The sequence below is a fragment of the Sebastes fasciatus genome, chromosome 4, assembly GCF_043250625.1.
Source record: "Sebastes fasciatus isolate fSebFas1 chromosome 4, fSebFas1.pri, whole genome shotgun sequence".
NCBI classification, from domain to species: Eukaryota; Metazoa; Chordata; class Actinopteri; order Perciformes; family Sebastidae; genus Sebastes; species Sebastes fasciatus.
Genome location: NC_133798.1, coordinates 5541712 through 5562703, shown reverse-complemented (window position 1 = coordinate 5562703; position 20992 = coordinate 5541712). Strand labels below are relative to the sequence as shown.

Below are 20992 nucleotides of genomic sequence, written 5' to 3'. Positions count from 1 at the left end.
TCTTATAGACTTGCTTGAGATATGCAATCAATCGTAGCTACTTTGTCAATTTGTATTTAGTTATTATTAACTTTTGACAATGCAACTTGCATTACCATTACAAATGATGCAATGTTCCCAAAAGTTTAAAAAAAACTACAATGTATGGATCTACGGTATTTGTTTCCTGGCAGGAGGAAAATATAGGCCTATTCATAATTCTAAAATGGTACAGCATGGCTTGGGGAAAAAATAAAATAAATTGTGCAACAATGCAAAATCACCAACATGTTTCTTTTAAAGAGCTGCCAAAATGAAAAACAATATTTCATAGTCTGTATTTCAATAAGGAGTTATAGTGTCACGTAGTGGTCTAAATGTTCTGTTCTGTGGTTCTTCTCTATCTTAACAAGAATACACATTTGGAGGAATTACTGACTTCTTGTTGTGTATTTGGCATAAAAATGGTAGAATTTAATATCAGTATGATATGTTAATAGCACAGTTGGCAGCTACGGTATGAAAATATTAACATTGAAATCAGCTTTTTAAATTGTCTGTATCCTTCTCTTTTTTATCTTAGTATAGATTTTGCAGCTTTACAGTATAATAGCTTTGTCACACATGCAGTGGTTTGAAGAAATTGGAGCAAATATTCAGCCCTCCCTCCAAATTTCAGTTTCACAGCAGCAAGTAAATCTATTCATTTACAGAGAAGAGCTATATTCATTTACACTTTTACTTTTCCTTATCGGGACTATTACTCCCACTCTTCACTATCCACCGGTCAGTAGGAGGGTTTGAGTTGGTGCGACAGCAGTGGTGACCGCTATACATTATGGAACTAAATTTATTATCACTGTTTGTGGCATTTGTGTGTGTGTGGTCTTTCAAGACTTGAGTGTCTTAATCTATGTAAGAGAATCGGTCCATTATTGTCAAGTTCAAGCATTTGGCAAAGTGTAACTTCTCATTCCCGTAGACATGATACTTATGATTGATGAATTATGATTTATGATGAATATGAGATTCATTAGGAGAATTTTGTTCCAATATGATAGACGCTGAAGACGGTAAAGGTTAAAATATGAAAACAGTTTTCTTCTCAGAGGAACAGAAACAGACAATTTGTTATACAGAACATTATTGCTCTGAAATGTGGCGTGGTCTATCTGCATGTTGTTTGGTGAATCTTACAGCAGGATGCAAGTGGTTTTGCATGTTTTAGCTGTTTGTCAAGAAGAAATGGTTCCGGTGTGTAACTGTGGAGCTGATTCCCCCTGTAATGTGACATTGCCAGACTCATGAAGAATCAAAATCAATGAGGCAGAACCAGAGATAGCATCGTTTTTATCTCACACATTCCTCGTTTTATTTATATCCTCTTCCTTGTCAAAACCTGGCGGAGGCCAGCTGTCACTATAATTACTCTATCAGCTTATTGTACAATATATGAACATGACCTTGATCATTTTTACATTATGGACTTATTGTGTGATATATGGACATGACCGTGATCATTTTTATGTTATTGACTTATCATTATCGACATATGGACCTGACCAGTGGTGGATGAAGTAGCTGAATGCCACACTTGAGTAAAAGTACAGATATCGAACCAGAAAATGACTTTAGTAGAAGTTAAAGTCACCAATTAGTTACTTGGGTAAAAGTCTTAAAGTATCTGATATTTACTGTCCTTCAGTTTCAAAAGTCATTTCCTGATATTAAATGTGCTTAAAGTGGCAGTAGGCAGAATATTTTTGGCATCGTTTGGCAAAAATTCCATAATAACATGTTTCATGTACTACTGTCAGGATAAATCGACCGCTTTATAAAAATAACTTTTTTTAATCATATTTGCTCCAATCTCGTCTACTTCAGCTTTAAGTATTGAAAGTAAAAGAACAAGTACATGATGTTAATAAGAAAGCAAGCAAGTCAGAATTTTGATATATATATATATTTTATGGGCTACGTTACACTTGAAGAAAAATGAGCCAGAGAGTCCTATTTATTTATTGTTTTCGTTGTGTGGTTTTATTTTATTATATTTAATTTACTTAGAATATTTTAATATTGGTGTACTTGCATTATTAAACTATTATGTTATCATTATATCAATGGCATAAAATGGTCTTAAAAATGACAATATTGTTTATTGCAATTATTTCTGGAACATTATGTTGTCCAACAGAATTAGTTATCGTGACTGTCCTAACCTGCCGCCTACATTACGTACAATGAACTACACCTCCAACACCTGGCTCAGAGATGAGGGTGTGTTATGCTAATGTAAGTAGTGGTTAATGTAGCTTGGAGCAGAGAGGAGCAGCGGGCTACAGACATCTGGTGAGCTCACTTCTTTCTAACTCCACACCCGCAGATTGTTTATTTTTTTTATTTTTAAAGTTGTAGTCTTCATCTAGCTCCAACCGCAGGTCACTTGAAGCAGTTTATCAGATTTTGTGGAGCTTCCTGGAGCCACAAAAGGCTTTATGCAACATTTTTCACATATTCAGTAATACTCCCCAACAGCTGATAACACACGGCATACTTCCCTTAACAACACACAGACATGAGATCGATATCAATCTTCTCATCTCACTCCTGGAAAGAGGGCACATAAGTGCATTCCCCAAAATGCTGAATTATTCCATTAAGATTTTGGATATTTTTTTCCACTGTCCAGGCAGCCATTGGTTTGGATTCTTTGAATATAAACTTACATATACTTGCTTGTGGACACAGTGTCTACATTTTATTGTTGACAAAGTTACGTTATTGTTGATACATGCTTCATACCAACACTGCTATGGTCCCTTTCAGCTTTATAATCATTTTTCAGACACTTGTATCCTTTTCCTGGAAGTGAGCAAGCCTGTCTGTACAGTAAAGCTCTTGGGTTATTCCTGTGACTCAGTATAGCCATAAACGGCACTAGTCTTTTCCTGACCCTGCCCTCCGTGCAGGATGTTACTCCCTCCTGGGTTTCCTTTTCCTAAAGACAGTAATATGAGGGAGGGGAGGGCCTGCAGTTATGAAATTAACCGTATGTACACTATGTGGGGGGGTGAGAGAACACACAGTATGAAATAGTGGTGTTGTGAGGGGAGGAAACTATTAACATCAGATGAAGCATTAACGATCCCAAGAGGAATACTTTGTTCACCTTGCTTATTATGTAATGTTGTCCGTGGCCATATTTCATCAGGAGAAACCATTAGTCATTGAGGCCATTCTTCTTATGTCATTTGATGGTAGCCGGGGACAGGAGTCTAATTAATTCTGTTCACATCTTAGTTCTTATGGATCCCACCGTATTTACAGACCCTTACCTGACCTCATTTTTATCCCTTAACCATCTCAGGACTTAAGGCATTTCCACACAAAGTCTGGTGTTATTTTCCATTTAGTAGTTAATACATGCCATAGTGCTGCTAACATGTAAACTAACATGCTTTAGTTATATAACATTATCACACGGCTGTGTCGAATACTTGATTCTGATTGGTCAATCTCGGCGTTCTGCGGTCTGTAATTTCTTTATAGCAGACCGTTGTTATGTATAGGGTCTTCAGGGCGATGAGAGACCAGCATCATCGCCCTGTCGGGGGTTTCTCTCACAACAATGACCGGCTCACTGTACATTATCCGTGGCTTATAGTTACATGCAATTTTTTTTTAAATCACTTTTATAATATTCTGTTCTCATTCCTTTTGAAGGAAGATATCTGATTGGCTAAAGATAATTCCCTGTTGAAAAAAAATCGGTGCACGTCAGGAGAGTCACTTAAAACCCACACACAGATGCAGTGAAGTTCACACATGACCAGCAGTTTGTAAATTGCAGGTTCAACAGTTTGTATATAAATGTAACAACATCCAAATATGTTTTTGGATGAAAATTACAATACTTTTAAATACATATATTTGTGGATTTTTATCTTCTTTTATTTAAAACGACACATATTTGTGGGTGCATCACATTTGAGAATCCTTCTGTGTGCATTCATTCATTCATTTTGAGACTGATCTGACTCCATAAAAAAGGGTACATCTCATAGAGCAGGGTTAGGGTCAGGCCGGAGTAGTTCAACTGTAAAATAGACTGTGTTTAATCATTACACCCTGCTAGACCTTGCACCCATAGCCTACCACACTATGTTACCAACATTAACCAATGCTCGGGTGATTTTTTAGCTGAACTGGTCAGGCTTTATTCACCATTGAAATATGAGTGTGCAGGACTTCCACCAGAAAAGTTGTTAGGACCGTTGGGGTGGGGGGGGGGTTGCTGAGCAAAATTCAGGGTAGTGGCTTGTCATGATGAGATTAGCACTGGTCCACCTTCAACGGTCAGCCCACCTGAGCCAAAGTTGTGGCCAACCTTCGGGACAAACCCCTTCAGGAACTGTGGCAAGCAAGACACGGGAACTTGTCTTGAGGAGTTGTAGCATTTATTCACCAACAGCCTAAACTGTATTAACACTGCACCGCTATGTTCTATGAAGGTACGTATGCAGTATGTTACAGGCTGAAGTTTTATATGGATCCCCCCCCCCCCCGCCCTCTCCCCCCTCCCCCCCCGATGATGGCAGCTCCCGTATCCGGGATATTATGGGCCTTCTGACTTCACTTTTGTATTGTGGACGAAGACGAATGCGTCATCCATCTATATCAGTCTGTGCTCTCTACTGACCAAATTTCAGTTTATCATTATCAGATTTTTCTTTTACTCCAAAATATTTATATTGTTATCAGTGTTGACATTCCAGTAGCGGCTGTGGTCTGTAACAGTAAAGACTTAGGTATGTGATTACTGTTTGAGTAGCAAGTATACACACTCCCTTTTTTGTAGCACAACCTTTTGTATTTCAGAAAAGTTCCACTGAAATGAATTGATTGGACTTAGCTCTCATTTAGAGTCAAATAGAGCATAATGCAGGGTATCCTTCAGGTTGCGGCTAACATGTGATTGACAGGTCGCTACCACGGCGTTGTCCGGTTGTCTCATGTCATTTCTGTGTTTCCAAAAAATTAGATGGCTAGTGACAAAATGCCAAACTCGAGGCTTTAAAACCGTAGTCCACAAACCAATGGGTGACGTCACAGTGACTACGTCTACAGTCTATGGTAGAAACACTATTAAAACAGCTGGGACAAATGTAAATTGGACCTGAAAATAAAATTATTTAAAATTACAAAAAATTACAGTTATGAAAATCTTGACTTAATTCTTTTTTCTTTTTGCATTCTAATTAATCAAAACAAATCAGGGTTCTTCAACTGAACTTTTGTTGCGGTTTTTGTTGTGTGGATGTTTCTCGGAGTGCCTCGCTGTGTTTTCTTGGTGTTGGGTCTACTTGCTGTGCTAGAATACTCCCCTATGTCTTGCATCGTGCTGCAAGCACCTCTTCTTTGTCAGTTAGGAATTGTGATTTGTGATTGTTATTTATTGTGTGATAATGTGGTTTGATTAATCAGAATGGCCAATCATTCAGGAGACCCTCAGAGTTAACCCATATTGGATAACCACCCCTCCTAAAGACAAAATATAACATAAGAGTATAATTCTCTGACCATCAGAAAGCTAATTTAATACAAGTAAATAAATATGCAAATTAGGGCCTTTTTTTTTTTTTATTCTTAAATCTTAATTTCCGTTGATGATGTGTACTGACGGGCAAATTCGCAAAAGGACTGCGCGGCTTTTGCAGTTGCTAAACCTGCACAAATAAGACAAAAAGAAACCGTGTGAGTCTCAAAGGACCTGCAAAGGGTGACCTGCTCCCCTGACTGCACTGCCAAGGAAATAGCATCTCTGTGCTCTTGTGCTATTTGCAATAAATCAGGTAATATGCAGACATTTGGCACAAAAAAATCTGCCTCTTTCTATGCAAATGAGCCTCATTTCAAAAACAGTTTCATTCACAAAGATCAGAAAATGGCTCAAATGGCTAAAAAAAAAAGTCTTAAACTATGAGAAGGTAGTTCATATTTTCCTCATTATTAATGATATATTATTTCCCCGACCCGCATGTGTGTACTCTGCCATTCAGAGGTGTATATAGGCACAATGAAAGGAAAAAAGTTAAATGAGTCCGACCCAAGCCCGGTTTATAAAGAAAAGGCTGTCTGGGCCTGTTGGTGTAATTGCGATCAGACGCAAAAAAAGGGGAAAAATTGCACTCTCACTTTAGGGCCGTGTTTTGCGCTGTAATATCATTAGCGCAATCAATATCTTTTGTGAATCAGAGCTTGAGATGGAACAGATAGCGGTTGCAAATGATGCACAATTCATGGTGCTATCAGCGGCCGCAATCCATTCTTTGTGAATTTGCCCGAGTGCTTTTTCCGTGACCGACAACACAGACTCAGGTCTCTTTGGCTTTTAGTGAAGTGAATGTTTGAGACACTTTTTTTTCACTCTGAAGATTTATTGGATGCTGATGTTGAGGTAATAAACTTAGTTTGTTGTATTTGTTGTATTTTTTGCATAATTAACAATACACATCATCCATATGTTTTAATGTCAAAAATGTAAGTAGCTACGCCCTTTTTTTCATCGCTTTCATCTACTGCTTTTATCCATTTATACTGGCATTTATAGTCTAGTGATCAGCCCCTCACGGTCAGATGTTTGCCACAGTATATATTGTCCCTGTGCCCCCTTTATCAGTATTGGATATTGACCAGGATCAGTATATCTGTCTGGGGCTCATAGTCTTTCTCTCTTTTTCTTTTCTTTCTCTCTATTTTGCCAAATAGCCTGCTGTGCCTATTTTGACACATGGGCTTGCCATTCATACAGGTCTGACAAATGATTGGTTAGATATACCTTCTTTTCAGTGATGTGTTTGACTATTAGTTAATTGTCAAGCAGTATAATCCATCAACAACATATCAAAGTTTCTAATTTTCAAATTGGGGAAATGTTTTTATAATTTCTATCATCCAGCCCTGGTGTATAAATGTAGGTTTAAAAAATTATGATATATCCACTGGGGACCGTGAATATGCACAGCAATTTCCATAACAATCTGGGTAGTATTTGTTGAGATATCTATAACATCTCTGTGCTTAAGTCGTCCCACTAGTGGGGCATAAACAGTGTAAAGGGAGACATGGACTAAGTGGTGTGCTGTGTTTGGGCGTGTTTGGCCAGCCTTTTTCCAGAATGGTCTGGGAGAGAGAGGCCAGAGAGCATCAAACAATAGGTGTGGTGTCACACACTCGCTTACCACAGAGGCGCATGGAAGGCTGAGTGCGTGGCACACAGCCACAGCCACAGTGTTTATATGAGAACATCAATAACAGAGGAGATGGTGTGACTGGAATCTGTTGTTATCATTGGGCAGGACTGGACCGCTGTTTGGATCAGGTAGGGAACACCAAATACAGCACGGTTTGATGGCTTTAACTGACCGACTTCTGGAGTTGTTGTTGAGTTTGAATGGAGCTGATGTATCATTATAAACTAAATGGGATGCTGAGTGATTAGCTCATGGAAGTCTAATAACAAAACTGGAGATTATATAGCAGACAGGACAGTAGGGAGACATGTGCAGACTACCACTGCCCTGTCTGAACTGGGACTCTGACAGAGATACGGAGCCCTGTCAAGGTTGGTGTTTTAGATTAGGGTTTACGGGTGTAACGGTACTAAATGGTGGTGTATGGTTCAGTACATTTTTGATACGGCAGGGACAACAAAAAATTCAGAAGATGAGATCATTGTTGTTTATTTTGAAAAATGTGAACATGAAATGGTGGCTCATTGGCCATAATTATTAGATAGTATAGATTATAGTAGATTAGATGGTAGAGATGTAAAGAAATCTGCATATATTTAAATGTAATGGGGAAAAAATTGAAGACGTAAAGCTCTCAGCATGCTCTGTGCGGATACCTGCATTGGAATTTCCCTACTGACTATATTGCTTTAAGAAAAAAAATCAATATACGATATTATTGTCCAAAAAAAGCTGAAGAGAGACGCACATAGATATAAATATCTCTGGACTGGAGACACATACATTGCAATAGATACAGTAAGTGGCCACAATGTATAGACAGTTAGTGCTATTTTACACAAGGATGCTGAGATCAATAACTCAGATCAATCAGCTGGTGACTAGTCACTGCCCTCGTACAGTCTCGCCACCGTTTATATGTTGTTACCTTTGATTGAGGGCTGACTGCTCGCCATGGGAGGAGTTTTGGTTCCGGCTGCTCTTTGTGGAGGGAGTCGGTGGCAGACTTGCGTATTCTGGATGGTGAGTTTTAAGATAGGAGCGGAGATTTGTGGCGTTCCATCTTTAGTCCCAACTTTATCGCACTGTTTACAAATCACTTTGTTCATGTTCTCTGGCTCTCCTTTTTCTTTTGGTTTAAAACCAAAGAATCGCCAACGACCCCCTCTTCTCCCCCTTAAACTAGCATGCAGGAGACCAGAGAGAAACGTGTTGTGTGTTCAGCTTTCACTACTTTTGTAGCTTCTAACTGAATCTCCGACTGCACCGCTTGTACTTTCACGTAGCTGCTTTATTTTATCGTTTCGCTTTTCAGCTGCATACGAGTCGTGTAAAGTTGCTACTGATGAAAAGCCAACATTTCCTGATTTTGCTGCTTCATAATAAAAGCTTTTAAATAAAAAAATAACGTGGGAACTTTTATTGTGAAAAATATAGGAAAGGAAATGTGTTTATCACAGTGGAACTTGGCTTGTGGCTTGAGGAGTTGTAGCATTTATTCACCGACACACACAACTGTACACAAACTCCTACGCTCACAGTTGGTTACGGCTGTCTTCCTTTCACCGTCACTCCGTCACACAGACACGCTCCCTCGCTCTCTCTCTCTGACACTCGCTAACGTTAAGCACACAACCTACGCACAAGTTATTCCTTAAAGGAGTTTGCTACTTGTAGAACACATTTTAGTTTAAAAAACATCTTAAAAATACATAATTCCCCGATGCTTTGCCCCGGCGGGGAGTCATCTCACGCCCGTCAGGCTTGCAATATACTGGCAGAATCTCTGTATTCAACATAATTGAATATCGTTCTTTTATCGTGGACACATGAGGACCATTATCAAGGCCAATCAATATCGTGTCAAACGATAATCTCGTTATATCTCCCAAGCATAGTGGGCGCTGTGCACACATAGGAAGGCTTCTGTAGAAGAAGAAAGCTGAAAGCGATAGTTCTTTGTTAAAATCCTTATAGTGTCTGTACAGCACGTGTGATGTTTATGCCTCTGCGCCGGGAGCATTGTGTTTTCAGGTTGTCCATCCGTCCGTCCATCCATCCCTTTCTCATGAACGCGATATCTCAGAAATGATCTCAGAAATGCCTGTATGGAATTTTATTCAAATTTGGCACAAATGTCCACTTGGACTCAAGGATGAACTGATTAGATTTCAAAGGTTGTCGTGACATAACAAAATTTTGGCCAAAACTCAAGAATTCAAATGCTAATTATGACAATTTCACACAAATGATGAAGTGAGGACATTTTGGACAGACGTGGATGTAAACTGACAACTTGACTGGTTGGCGGAGGCACACAACTGCGAGGCGGTAATTCTAGTTTCTATATTGTTTTTGTTCTTCAGGTCTTCATAAATGTGTCGGTTATCTGTTGATGCATTTTTGAAGGAGGCAGAAAAGAAAGTGATTGGGTCAGGGGTACCACAGACCAACAAGCCGATCATAACAAGGAGGTGCGTGCAGATGTTTCAGGCCGCCAGCTGCAGTTATGTAATTGCAGAGGTTTGCAGGCATGTTTGTCCAGAGCAAGAAGAACCTTCAACAGGCCTCACATCCCTATTAGAGCCAGTTACACTAGGACAAAACTACATTTGATGGAGGTTTATCTGCTACAGGTGTGAGAGATGACTGGAAAGAGTACCTCGCTCTGAATCCAGCAGTATGTGTATGACATCTAGGGCTGGTTTTATCGGTAGTATCAAATAGGGGTGTCACAATTCTAATTCTGAATCAGAAATCAAACAAAATTAGCTTCTGATTTCGGCCATCAAAATCAAAAGCAGGATCATGGATCATGATATTTTTTTTCTCTCTCCCGGTTTCCTCCCGGGGTCACAATTATTCTGCATTTCTCCTGATTAATGCCAATTTTTCACACCTTTTTTGTTATCTCAACATGTTTCTGGCACTGTACATTGTGTATAAGGCATAAGCCCTACTGTTGTTGTCACCCGGACGGCAACAGAGCTACACCAAATGTAGAGAGGAGCGGAGAGCAGAGTAGAGTTGCTCGCGACACTCACATCACAGCACTTGCCATCGGAAATAACGGGTTTCAGAGCGCAGTGGTGCCGTTGTTGCGTTGTGTCTGAAAGGACCTTCAGTGAGTGAGAGAAGGAGAGGAAAATGGAGCAAACTAAGAGAAAGAAATACTCAAGCAGGGTACAAAAAAATGAATGAATGGAAATTGATGAATATTTATATAGTTTATACCAGAGATTCACACAAGTTCACGCCAGAGGAGCGAATTGATCAGTTTACTTTCCTACGCATTGAAAGAAAATTTTTTTTAAGTAGGCCCATTTAACATAAAAATGCTGTTGCAGTGTACTTATTATTTTGTTATTTTCATTCTTTAAAAGTCGCCAGACTGCAGGAAACAAAGTCTCTGAAACTCTGATTTTTTGGGGGGAGGGGGAGCCCCAGACCCCCACTTTGGTTTTGAAATCCTCCCTATTTTTGAGGTCTCAAGGTTGGCAAGTATGCTCTACTGTCGCCAGGCCAGACCAGAGAGCCCTGCTGTTATTGTCCGTACACAATCAGGTCCTAAGTATGTTGTAAAAGAATGAAGAAGAATGAAACTGAAAAGGTTCCTCTCTTAAATAAAAGCTGAGAGCTTCGAGAGGCCTGAACTCTAACACACTGCTTCTCCAGTGTGTGATGTTTGGGGGGGGTTCCTCCGACACCCGCTTTTATAACATGAACTGCTGTGACAACACAACATGATGATTTAGCAGAAACTTATAGAGGGAAGTGATGGACCCAGTATGACCCAACTTTTCCACTTGCTCCGTTTGTCCACTCGTCAGGCTAGTTTCTCTCTCTGAAAAGTGTTGTCTGCCTTTATCTCTCTCTCTCTCTCCGCTCCAGCTCCTCTATACTTTACTTAAACTAGGTTAAGTCAACAAATGGTTGACCACAGAGTCCTACAGTGTACACACACACACTCATTCTTGATGATTTTCAAGGGTGGCAGTAAGTAGTTGTTTTCAGTGTATTTAACACTTTTACTCCCAGTGAAGAGTAAAATGAATTGTTCCTTTTTATTCAGAGTACATGTTAATATTTTTTTTACTTAAAAGATTGATGTGAAAGTTATACAACAATCAGCATCGCCACAGTTCTCTTTCCATTGAACTCCAGCAGAATTGACCTTTTTCTCTTCGGCCAGATGACTGCAGCCCTCAGGACTATCTCCCTTTGTTAAATTTCCTGTCCGGAGAGGCAGTTGTGTCTGACTTCCTGTAGGATTGTGACATTTCCTGTGCTGTGGGAGGTGGGGTGGTGTTTGGCAGTCGTCTTGCAAAGGCTTTTCAGCTGTTTGAAGCAACAGGATACAGGACACTGGATAGGCCACAGTAGGAAAACACTGCTTTAGCTGACAGAAATGAACCGCTGACTTAAGCCACAATAACAAATCACTGCTTCAGGCCGCAGACTTCAAATGTTGGTTCAAGGCCAGAGCGACAGAATGGATTAGTCCACTTTAGGTGACTTAAAAATGACATAATGTATCGAGAATATCAGCCATTGTAGTTTTGATTGTTAGCCATTATGCAAAAATGCTTCTGTATATTGGATTGTGACATCAGAGGCTCTTCCAGCTCGTCATAATGACACTTGCTGTATATCAGCTGTACATTCATGGGATAGCACAGCTACGATGGTAACGAACAAACAAAATCTGTCCCACCAAAGATTTCCAGGTGGGACTACTACTGTATGTCAAAGATCTGAATAAGAGTTAACAGATGGAACGTGGTTACCTTGCACTGCTCGTTTTCACATGTACATGCTTCAAATGCTGGAGGGCCTGATCGAGGCAATACTCATTCTTTGAGTATTGATACGATGATGAAGGTTTAACATTATAACTCCTGAAGCTCATTAGACCTGATTAGCCGATGGTGTCACCAGAGAAGACTCACTGCTCTGTTGGTCTTGTTGAACTGCAGCAAAACAAATTGTTGCAGTTCAGTGATACTACAGAGTTGTGCCTCTTTGTCTACAAGCTAATCTGTGCCAGAGCAGAGACACGGACTAGAGAGAGCACTAACCAAACTACAGACAGTTTCATTTTGGGGCAAGTTATTCATGCTGATACAACCTGCTGGCAGCTACATTTATCATTTCATCTGGTGAAAGCAACACTCGCCAGCTAAAAATGAGCCTGCTCTCTGAATGTTTTGTACATTCGTATTTGCTTGTGACAGTAGAACATGAAACAGGTAACCTGAAAAAAAACATGTGCCTCTGTGTCCTCCGGTGTCCTCTGGTGCTCCTAATGGCATCTGGAAGATTTCACAGACCGGAGGAAAACAAGCAGTCAGAGCTGATCTGAGGACTGCCGTCCATCTGCTGTCTACGAGAGCCGGCTGTCAATCACTCGCGAACTCTGACCAAACAGTCAAACTAGGCAGCGCTGATCAAATATGAATCAATATTCTGTTACTGTAATGCCTATTCCTCTCCTCAAATGTTTTCAGAATCATCTTGTAGTGTACTGTTTAGATGTCAAATGAGAACGTTTGTGACCTGGCAGCCATGTTGAGATCAGTTGAGATAGCTTGAAGGAACGCCAAGTAAACTTCTTTGGAAAAGAAAAGCAAACAGTGCAATTATTACCCAAACAGTCTGTTATAGAAGAACAATAAGAAGAAGAGGCTTTTAGAGAAATTGTCTTGCTTGTTTTGCATCATGTGATCGTCTCTTATGATCGGCCTTTATAGAGACCGATCAAACTACCAATATCGGCCGATAACAATCGGAGCACCCTTATCCTTCAACTAAGTTTTGCTCAGGTAGACGGTACTTACAAGAACATACTGCTTCTTGTTGAATCTACCCTTACACTTCTAATCAAAGCATGGGACAAAGTAGTCCCACAGTGTCTCACTGATAATACATTTAAGTGCACAAACATGCACACTTATGGAAAGCCAGTCATGAGGGGGGTACCTCCTCAGCAAGGCACAAGTTCTCAAAATGCCATGCTTCCATTGCCTTGAGGGTGTGCATGTGTGTGTTTCTGACACTAAAACAAATGATATACAGCACTGTATCATCATGTACTGTGCAGCACTGAATAGATGGCAGTGTACTGAAATGGGGACGATCATTTGTTGTGGTGTTTGGTGCGTCATCCTACCATGTCAGATTATTCACATGACACATAATGACATGTATCTGTGGTTCCAGCAGGAAGTGAATCAGAGAGCTGAATGCTGAATCAGAACACAACACATTTTGTGGTTTCTATCGGCCATTTCTGGTTCACATGCAATGATTCCGTTTTTGAAAGTCATATTGTTTATTTGCTAGATAGGGAGACATTAAAACACACATAGAAAACAAAGGTAACAATGAAGTTTTCGGGCAGATTTTTCTTTCATATGAACGTGATCACACTGTGCTGAGATCTGGGCCTGGATTTATCAAACGATTAAAAGGGAAAATTTGGACATAAAGCTTCAGTAGGCAGTAAATTTTTTGGCATCATTGGGCATTAACCATTCCATAATAACCTTTCATCATATTGTAATTCAAGTGTTCTGAGAGAAAACTAGACTTCTGCTCCTCATGGCTCTGTTTTCCGGCTTTAGAAAATTTAGCCCGTGACGATGAGACTTTGACCAATCACAAGTTATTTCAGAGAGAGATAGAGCGTTCCTATTGGCTGTGCTCCGGTTGGGGGGCGGTGCTTGGTATTTCCTCAACTGATCTCAACATGGCTGCCGGGTCACAAACTTTCACATTTTACAGCTAAACAGTACACTACAAGATGATTCTGAAAACATCTGAGGAGAGAAATAGGCATTACAGTAACAGAATATTGATTCATATTTGATCAGCGCTGCCTAGTTTGACTGTTTGAGCGGAGTTCGTGAGTGATTGACAGCCGGCTCTCATAGACAGAAGCTGGACGGCAGACTCCAGATCAGCTCTGATTGGTTGTTTTTTCTCCGGTGTGTGAAATCTTGCAGATGCCATTAGGAACACCGGAGGAAACAGAGACACATGATTTTTTTCAGATTACCTGTCTCATGCTCTACTGTCATGATATAGCGACCATTTTATAGAAAGAACAGCAAATGCCAAGAAAAAGGCATTTGAGAAGTTGAAATAAAATCAACTATTGGAGAAACACCGCCAAACAATCCTGCGCTAATCACTGCAAAGTGAGATTTGGTGTGAATGCAGCCTAAATCTTAGTTGGCTGCAGTACAGAGAGGTGAACACACACCTTCTCACACATTTTGGAATGGTTGTACAAATTTCAGTGGTCATGATTTAGAAATCATTTTACTTTTTTACCCACTTTCTGTACATTTTCATTGTCTGCACCTGTCAATATGGTACTTTGCACTATCATTGTGCGCTATGGATGACATAATCTGGACCGATCAGTCCGCGTCCTGCTGTGGTGTCAGCAGTCTGTTGATAATTCTTCTCCTTTTGCTCTGTACAGGGAGTCCATCCCGAACTCTCTCCACCATGTCGCTGTCCGTTCGCCCTGCCAGACGCCTCACCTCCAGATCCATCACTAGGAGCCAGAGCTTCACTGGAGTCAACACCTACGACAAGCAATACAGGTACACACACACACACACACAGACACACACACACACACATGCTGTGGGGAAGTACACACTTGACAGGACATCCTGTCAGGTGGAGCTCAAAAGACAGACAGTCTGACTGTTTGACTGTGTGCGTGTGTATGCTCGGAAACACTACCCCTTTTATCCACAGGGACCGCTAAAATCAACACAAAATGAAAGTGAAACATTTTCACAGTCCCCCTGTGTTGTGTGTTGTCTGTGGACACAACTGCTACTTATTCATGATTTGATTGTGCAAGATATGAAGCTATAGAATATTTATTATTACCTCCGCCAAGGCTGAAGGCCTAGAAGGAGGTTATGTTTTCACTGGCGTTGGTTTGTTGGTTTGTTTGTCTGTCTGTTAGCAGGTTACTCCAAAAGTTTGCAATGGATTTGAATGACATTTTTTGAGGGAAGATGTGTGGCACAATGATCATGGTCCGGATTTAGGAATTTTTTTAAGGATTCCGATCAGCCAGAACATTAAGACCTCTGGGTATAACACATGTGCAGTGTAACTGATGACGCCTTTTTTCACATTAAACTTGTTGAAATTACAGTTGAGTTCGACCAAAGCACACTTAGTGATTGTTGGAAAGAGTAACGACGACGGTTTAGATGAGTTTTACTTTGTTTCTGTCCAGTTTGAATGAAGTGTTTTACGATGCTCTGCTACGTATTTTGGCAAATTTTTCTTGTGCGCTACCCACATAATCAGCTGTGCTGCTCATCCCACAAATGCATGATCCTTACAAGTTGGACATGATTGTAAAGGTAAATAAACAGGCTTTCCAACGATGTAAAATATAATGACAATTAGCATTGTAACAACAGAGAAATAATCCACCAAACACAAGTTTACAAATTTTTTTTTCCAGTTTACAATACAAATGTCCCTTTTTTCACTAGAGTTTTTGATTGTGTGTAATAACGGGAATGTTAGTTGATGTATCAAGATAAGGTGATGTGTTCTAACAAAAATAGCTTCTTGTTAAAAAAAAAAAATATGAAAAATATGTCAAACATTAATTTGCATTGGGGAGAAAGACAGACAGACCGACAGACGGTCTGTCCCTGTCAATCTTATCGAGTCTTATGTGATAAGATAATGCTGTTAGATAAAACAGAGTTTAAGGATGATGTTGCTGATGTTGCAGGAACCTCTCGGTGTTCAGCACTCCAGGTGTCAGCAGGAAGCCCAGCAGAGCCAGCAGAATGTTTACTATGTCCACCAAGTCCAACCCACCACCTAAGGTTCCTCAACCAGAGCGACTGGATCAGGTCTATGAGGCGTTGAAGAAAGGCCTTCAGTGAGTACACTCAACAACACACTCACAGCACACACAGGCACTCATGCACACATATCGTCACTGTAAGCTTTCAATATGAGGGATCATGACCTTGACGCAGCACTATACTCCTACTCCCAGACTAATATTTTTGCACAGTTCTGAAGTCCTATCTACTGTGCTCCTACATAGCATTTATATTGCAGAATGTTCCTGGAGAAAGGAAATGTCATGGGTCAACAATAAATCTGCCTGACTTGATTTGGTGAAAATAATACAACGGTAGCTCTGCCATATCCCTGTCTACAAACCTTTATATTATCAGCTCAAGTTTGGTAAAGAAACAACTAAACTCAAGTAAGCCCACACTGGAAAAGCTAATAAAAAAGTGTTTTGTGAAGGATAACATGAGGCTTAAAAATCCCATGAAATGAGCAAATTAACACTCTGGAAAACTGAAAAGTACAACCAGTGAAGTCACAGCTCTTCCAGCCTCTCTACCCACCATCTGTCTTTCTCTCCATAACCAATAGGCCAAGGAATAATTTGACATTTTGGGAAATAGTCTCATTCGCCTCCGGCCCTGACACACCAAGCTGACGGTCAGACCATCAGACAGTTTGGAGCTGTCGGTGAGCGTCCGTTGGCCTAGTTTCTTCGGTGTGTCCCCCACCGTCGGCTTTAGTCTGCCCGTGTCAGAGGCTTTTTTGGCTGCCCGTCGGTGAGAGAAATCACTCTGATTGGCTGTTCAGCTTAAACAAATCAGTGCACGAGAAGAGAAACATCATACACCAGGTGCAGAACGTACGTGGTAGTTCGCCGCCGGCTGTAGTCTTTGCGGTGTGTTCTAGTGCAACTTTTTGGCCAAGACAAAGGCGACGTGAGGCGATGCAAATGGTGGCCTTCGTCGCCGCTAGTTCTTTGATGTCAGGTTGGTGTGTCTGGGCCTTTACAGAGACTTAGATGATATCGATATGATTGATATCGACAAACGGTCAAACTAGGCAGCGCTGATCAACGTTATGTTAATGCCTATTTCTCTCCTCAAATGTTCTCAGAATCATCTTGTAGTGTACTGTTTAGCTGTAAAATTAGAAAGTTTTTGACCCGGCAGCCATGCTGAGATCAGTTGAGGAAATACTAAGCACCGCCCACCAGCCGGAGTACAGCCAATAGGAACGCTCTCTCTCTGAACGGACCTGTGATTGGCCAAAGTTAGATTTTTTAAAGCCTGTAAACAGAGCCATGAGGAGGTGCAGAAGTCTAGTTTTTTCTCAGAACACTTGAATTACAATATGCTGAAAGGTTATTATGGATTTTTTGCCCAATGATGCCAAAAGCATACTGCCTACTGAAACTTTAAAGGTGCAGTTTCTGAATACGGGCTGTGTGTGTGTGTTTTCACAGGTCTTACCTGCAGGTTCATCAGATGGACTTGGACAGCCTCACCAGGCAGATGAAAGAATCAAAGAGGAACTCCAGACTGGTATGTTCTAGCATTGTACTGTTTGGCTTGGTGAAAAGGAAAAAAAACGTCCCTTTCACCTGTTCAATCCTAACTGTATATGTCATTTTTATTATGTCTAATGTGGATGCAAGCATTTTTTTTTTTTGACTTATTTTTTTTCGGGTGTCAATGTGTCCCTGAATGCACCTGCAGGCACCTGCAGGCAGAGGTTTCAAAAAGGTCCCTTTTTTAAAATATCCAAATTCCCATCCAGCCCAGGAATCGGCTGGCCAGTAGTGCGTCCTATTTTGTTTCAATCTGTGGCATTGAGCATTCTTGACATCTTGAAGTCAACTTTGAAAAATGAAACTGTTCTGACAAAGCAAAAATATCACTTAACATGTGTACAACAGTGTACATCACATTGTGTTTTCTGTCTCCTCAGGGTTTCCTGTATGAGCTGGACAAGGTGAGCTACTGTGGATTCTTAAACACTTCCCTCAACTGCAGAGAGATAGGCCTTCATTTTCTAATTCCACCTGTTTTTTATAGATGCTCAATACGGAATTCAGAGCATTTCTATTGCCCCCACACGGCTCTCAACATGATGAAAGCTGAGCCGGTGGCTCACAGCTAACGGTGCTAACAGCACAAACAAGCGCAACAGTGCTGACAGAGCTGACAGTGTTAACCTGGGGGGGGGGGAACCGGAGGGTGAGCGTTATATTTTCCGCGACGACGCCGTCGGACAGAACGGTGTTATCAGCTGTAACCGCTGAGCGCAGTGCAGAGCGGCGGCCGTGAGCGAGCCAGTGAGGCACGCTCACGTGCACTAAAAGGCACGCGCAGCCGGACCGGCTACGTAAACATGGCACAGAGAAGCTCGGATTAAAACACACTAAGAGGGAGAGTGACTTCATTCTCTGCTCAGGTAGACATTACTCCTCTATATATTTACATAGCAAATAGTTGTTTGCTGCTATATTAATGCTCTGAATATCATATAGAGCATGCGCCTGTTAAATAAATTTACATTAATGCAAACTTAATACTTTCTCCATGTTTAGCTGTTGTTTTAATAATTCAGTGTAATGTACATTTCCACTACACTAACTCCATTAGTACAATTACAGAGTCATGTCATAGTTACAACTCTGCTGCTCTCACGTTCTCTTCTCCACACAAATTATTTCTAGTCACTTTTGCTTTTCTTCAATTTATTAAGGCTGTTAATGAATCTTAACACTTCCTGCACATATGTTTCACATTAAAAGCCTTCCAACTGCTCAAAGGGCATAATCCCTCCCTCAACTGCTAGGCTTTTAATTAGAAACATATGTAGGAAGTGTTGATGGTACAGCGATTTAAAAAAACAAAACAAAAATCAAGTATTTGTGTGTTGTGTTGTGTGTGCTGTGGAAATGTACATTATCCTGAATGTATGATGTGACTCATCACATTACAGATGAGCCGTGTTTTTAGTCACAAGTTTTTGTTGACTTGAGCTTTCAGCAGGACTTGACATACAGTGAAAGTAGTCCAGTCTGTGTTAACTAATAGGAATAAATGTGACTCTGTGCTTCCATCTGACAGCAAGTGAAGGTGACTGAGAGGTACATAAGGCGACTGGAGTTTCACCTCAGCAAGGTAAGACCACCATGATCCCTGTCCAACAATGCCTTTCCACATCAGTAAATGTTACAGAATATAAAACCCGTCCAAAACTTTTTGGAAATGTCACCGAACGTGTTCATGAACTGGACTGGGTGCTTACATTTAGATGTTACCTTCATGTTACCTTTCAGGTTTCAGGAAACTTGATTTTGAATTGCATTTCTTCCATATCTATCTGTTTGAGTACATGTGATGTACTGTGTGCAAAGCATCTGATGTCACTGAAAACGGTGTCAATACAATGTATGACAACTGGAAACAACAAGACCTCATGTTGTAGGTTGCTATTATTAACAACTATTGTACTTCATGCTGGTCTCAAGCAAGCAGGATTATTTTAAAGGGATAGTTTGGGTGTTTCTCAGTGGGGTTATATGAGGTACTTATCCATAGTCAGTGTGTTACCTACAGTAGATGGCGGTCAGCATGCCCCCAGTTTGGACAAATAGACAGGAGTACCAACACAGGAGCAAATCAGTTACTACTCTGGACAGGGGGAGCAGCAACACATATTTTAACTTCCTTGGAAAAAAAAGCCCATCTAAAAAAATCTATATCAGTTTAAGTGTATATGCTATAGTAAGAATATTTTCACTCTTTGCCGCCAGACAGCCCTTTAAGCCCCTTAAGCCAATATATCCATCAATGCTCTCTTCAAAGCCGCCAGACTCCTGGTGAATCCAAACTAACCCTTTAAAACACCAAAGTCACACAATAACACAAACAGACTAACCGATCGAGGCGGCGGTAGACCGACAACTCCGATGTTCTGAGAGGTAAAATTACTGTTTTTGTCAAAGGAGTCTTGTGGCTCTGAAGAGAGCGTAGATAACAGCTTCAGTTCCCGGTCGGAAAGGGCTGTCTGTCAACGAGGTAAAGAGTGAAAATATTCAAAATACTGTGTGGCGTTTTTAGGTGAGCCTTTCTTTTAGGTGTCTGCTGCTGACCCCGTCCGCAGCGGTACATTGCGCTTTGCTCCCGTGCCAGTACTCCTGTCTTTTTCTCCAAACTGGGGGCGTGCTGACCGTCATCTACTGTAGGTAACACTGACTGTGGATAAGAACCTCATACAACCCCACTTCAAAACATCCGAACAGTGAAATGGTTATTTATATATATTGCATAGTGTTGTGAGTGTAATGATTGAAACGTGTATATATGTTTGGATCTATGATTGAATTTATTATTTATAGTATTTTGAACTTTGAAATTTAGTTTTGGTAGGGACCGCAGATAGAAATGAGCTACTAGATAAATCTGGTACAATACTCATCTCTTCTCCTTGTGTAAGAGAAACGTTTTTTATACATGGTCCCTGACAAATAAATGTAATAAACTAAACTAAACTTAAGTGTCCAGAAGCAGTCTTGTACTGACTTGCATTTTGAACTTTCCACTTGCCACAAGGCTGCTTTCTTCTTTGGATAGGAGGATGAAGTGTGTACCGGTTTCCTCTGTTTTTCCCAGATCGATGAGCTCTATGAAGCATACTGCCTGCAGAGGAGGCTCAGAGACGGAGCAGACAAGATGGTGAAGGCTTACACTGCCTCTCAAGTCAGTAAGGAGGCCAGGGAGAGTTTAGCAGAAGCCAATAAAGGATACAAAGAGTACACAGAGGTAAGATGGAGAGGACACAGGAGTGGAGAAATAGAGTGGGATTAATATGGAATGGAGAAAAATGGTAAATGTACTGTGAGAGGATGGGGCCGTCGCAGGAGCAAG

At 40.7% G+C, this 20992-nt stretch overlaps 1 protein-coding gene across 3 annotated transcripts in view; it reads left to right on the top strand.

Annotated features, from left to right (window-relative positions):
• ripor1 (RHO family interacting cell polarization regulator 1) overlaps positions 1 to 20992 on the top strand; it is a 67976-nt gene that overhangs the window by 25276 nt on the left and 21708 nt on the right. For 2 of the 3 annotated variants that reach the window (XM_074631608.1, XM_074631607.1), the window contains exons 2-7: positions 14725 to 14848; positions 16018 to 16170; positions 17557 to 17635; positions 18042 to 18065; positions 19190 to 19243; positions 20738 to 20887. In XM_074631608.1, coding sequence (XP_074487709.1) covers positions 14751 to 14848; positions 16018 to 16170; positions 17557 to 17635; positions 18042 to 18065; positions 19190 to 19243; positions 20738 to 20887 — 558 coding nt within the window. In that variant the 5' untranslated portion in view covers positions 14725 to 14750. Of the gene's footprint in view, positions 1 to 4157; positions 4494 to 14686; positions 14849 to 16017; positions 16171 to 17556; positions 17636 to 18041; positions 18066 to 19189; positions 19244 to 20737; positions 20888 to 20992 lie in introns of those variants that run through there. The other variant, XM_074631609.1, reaches the window with a different exon arrangement.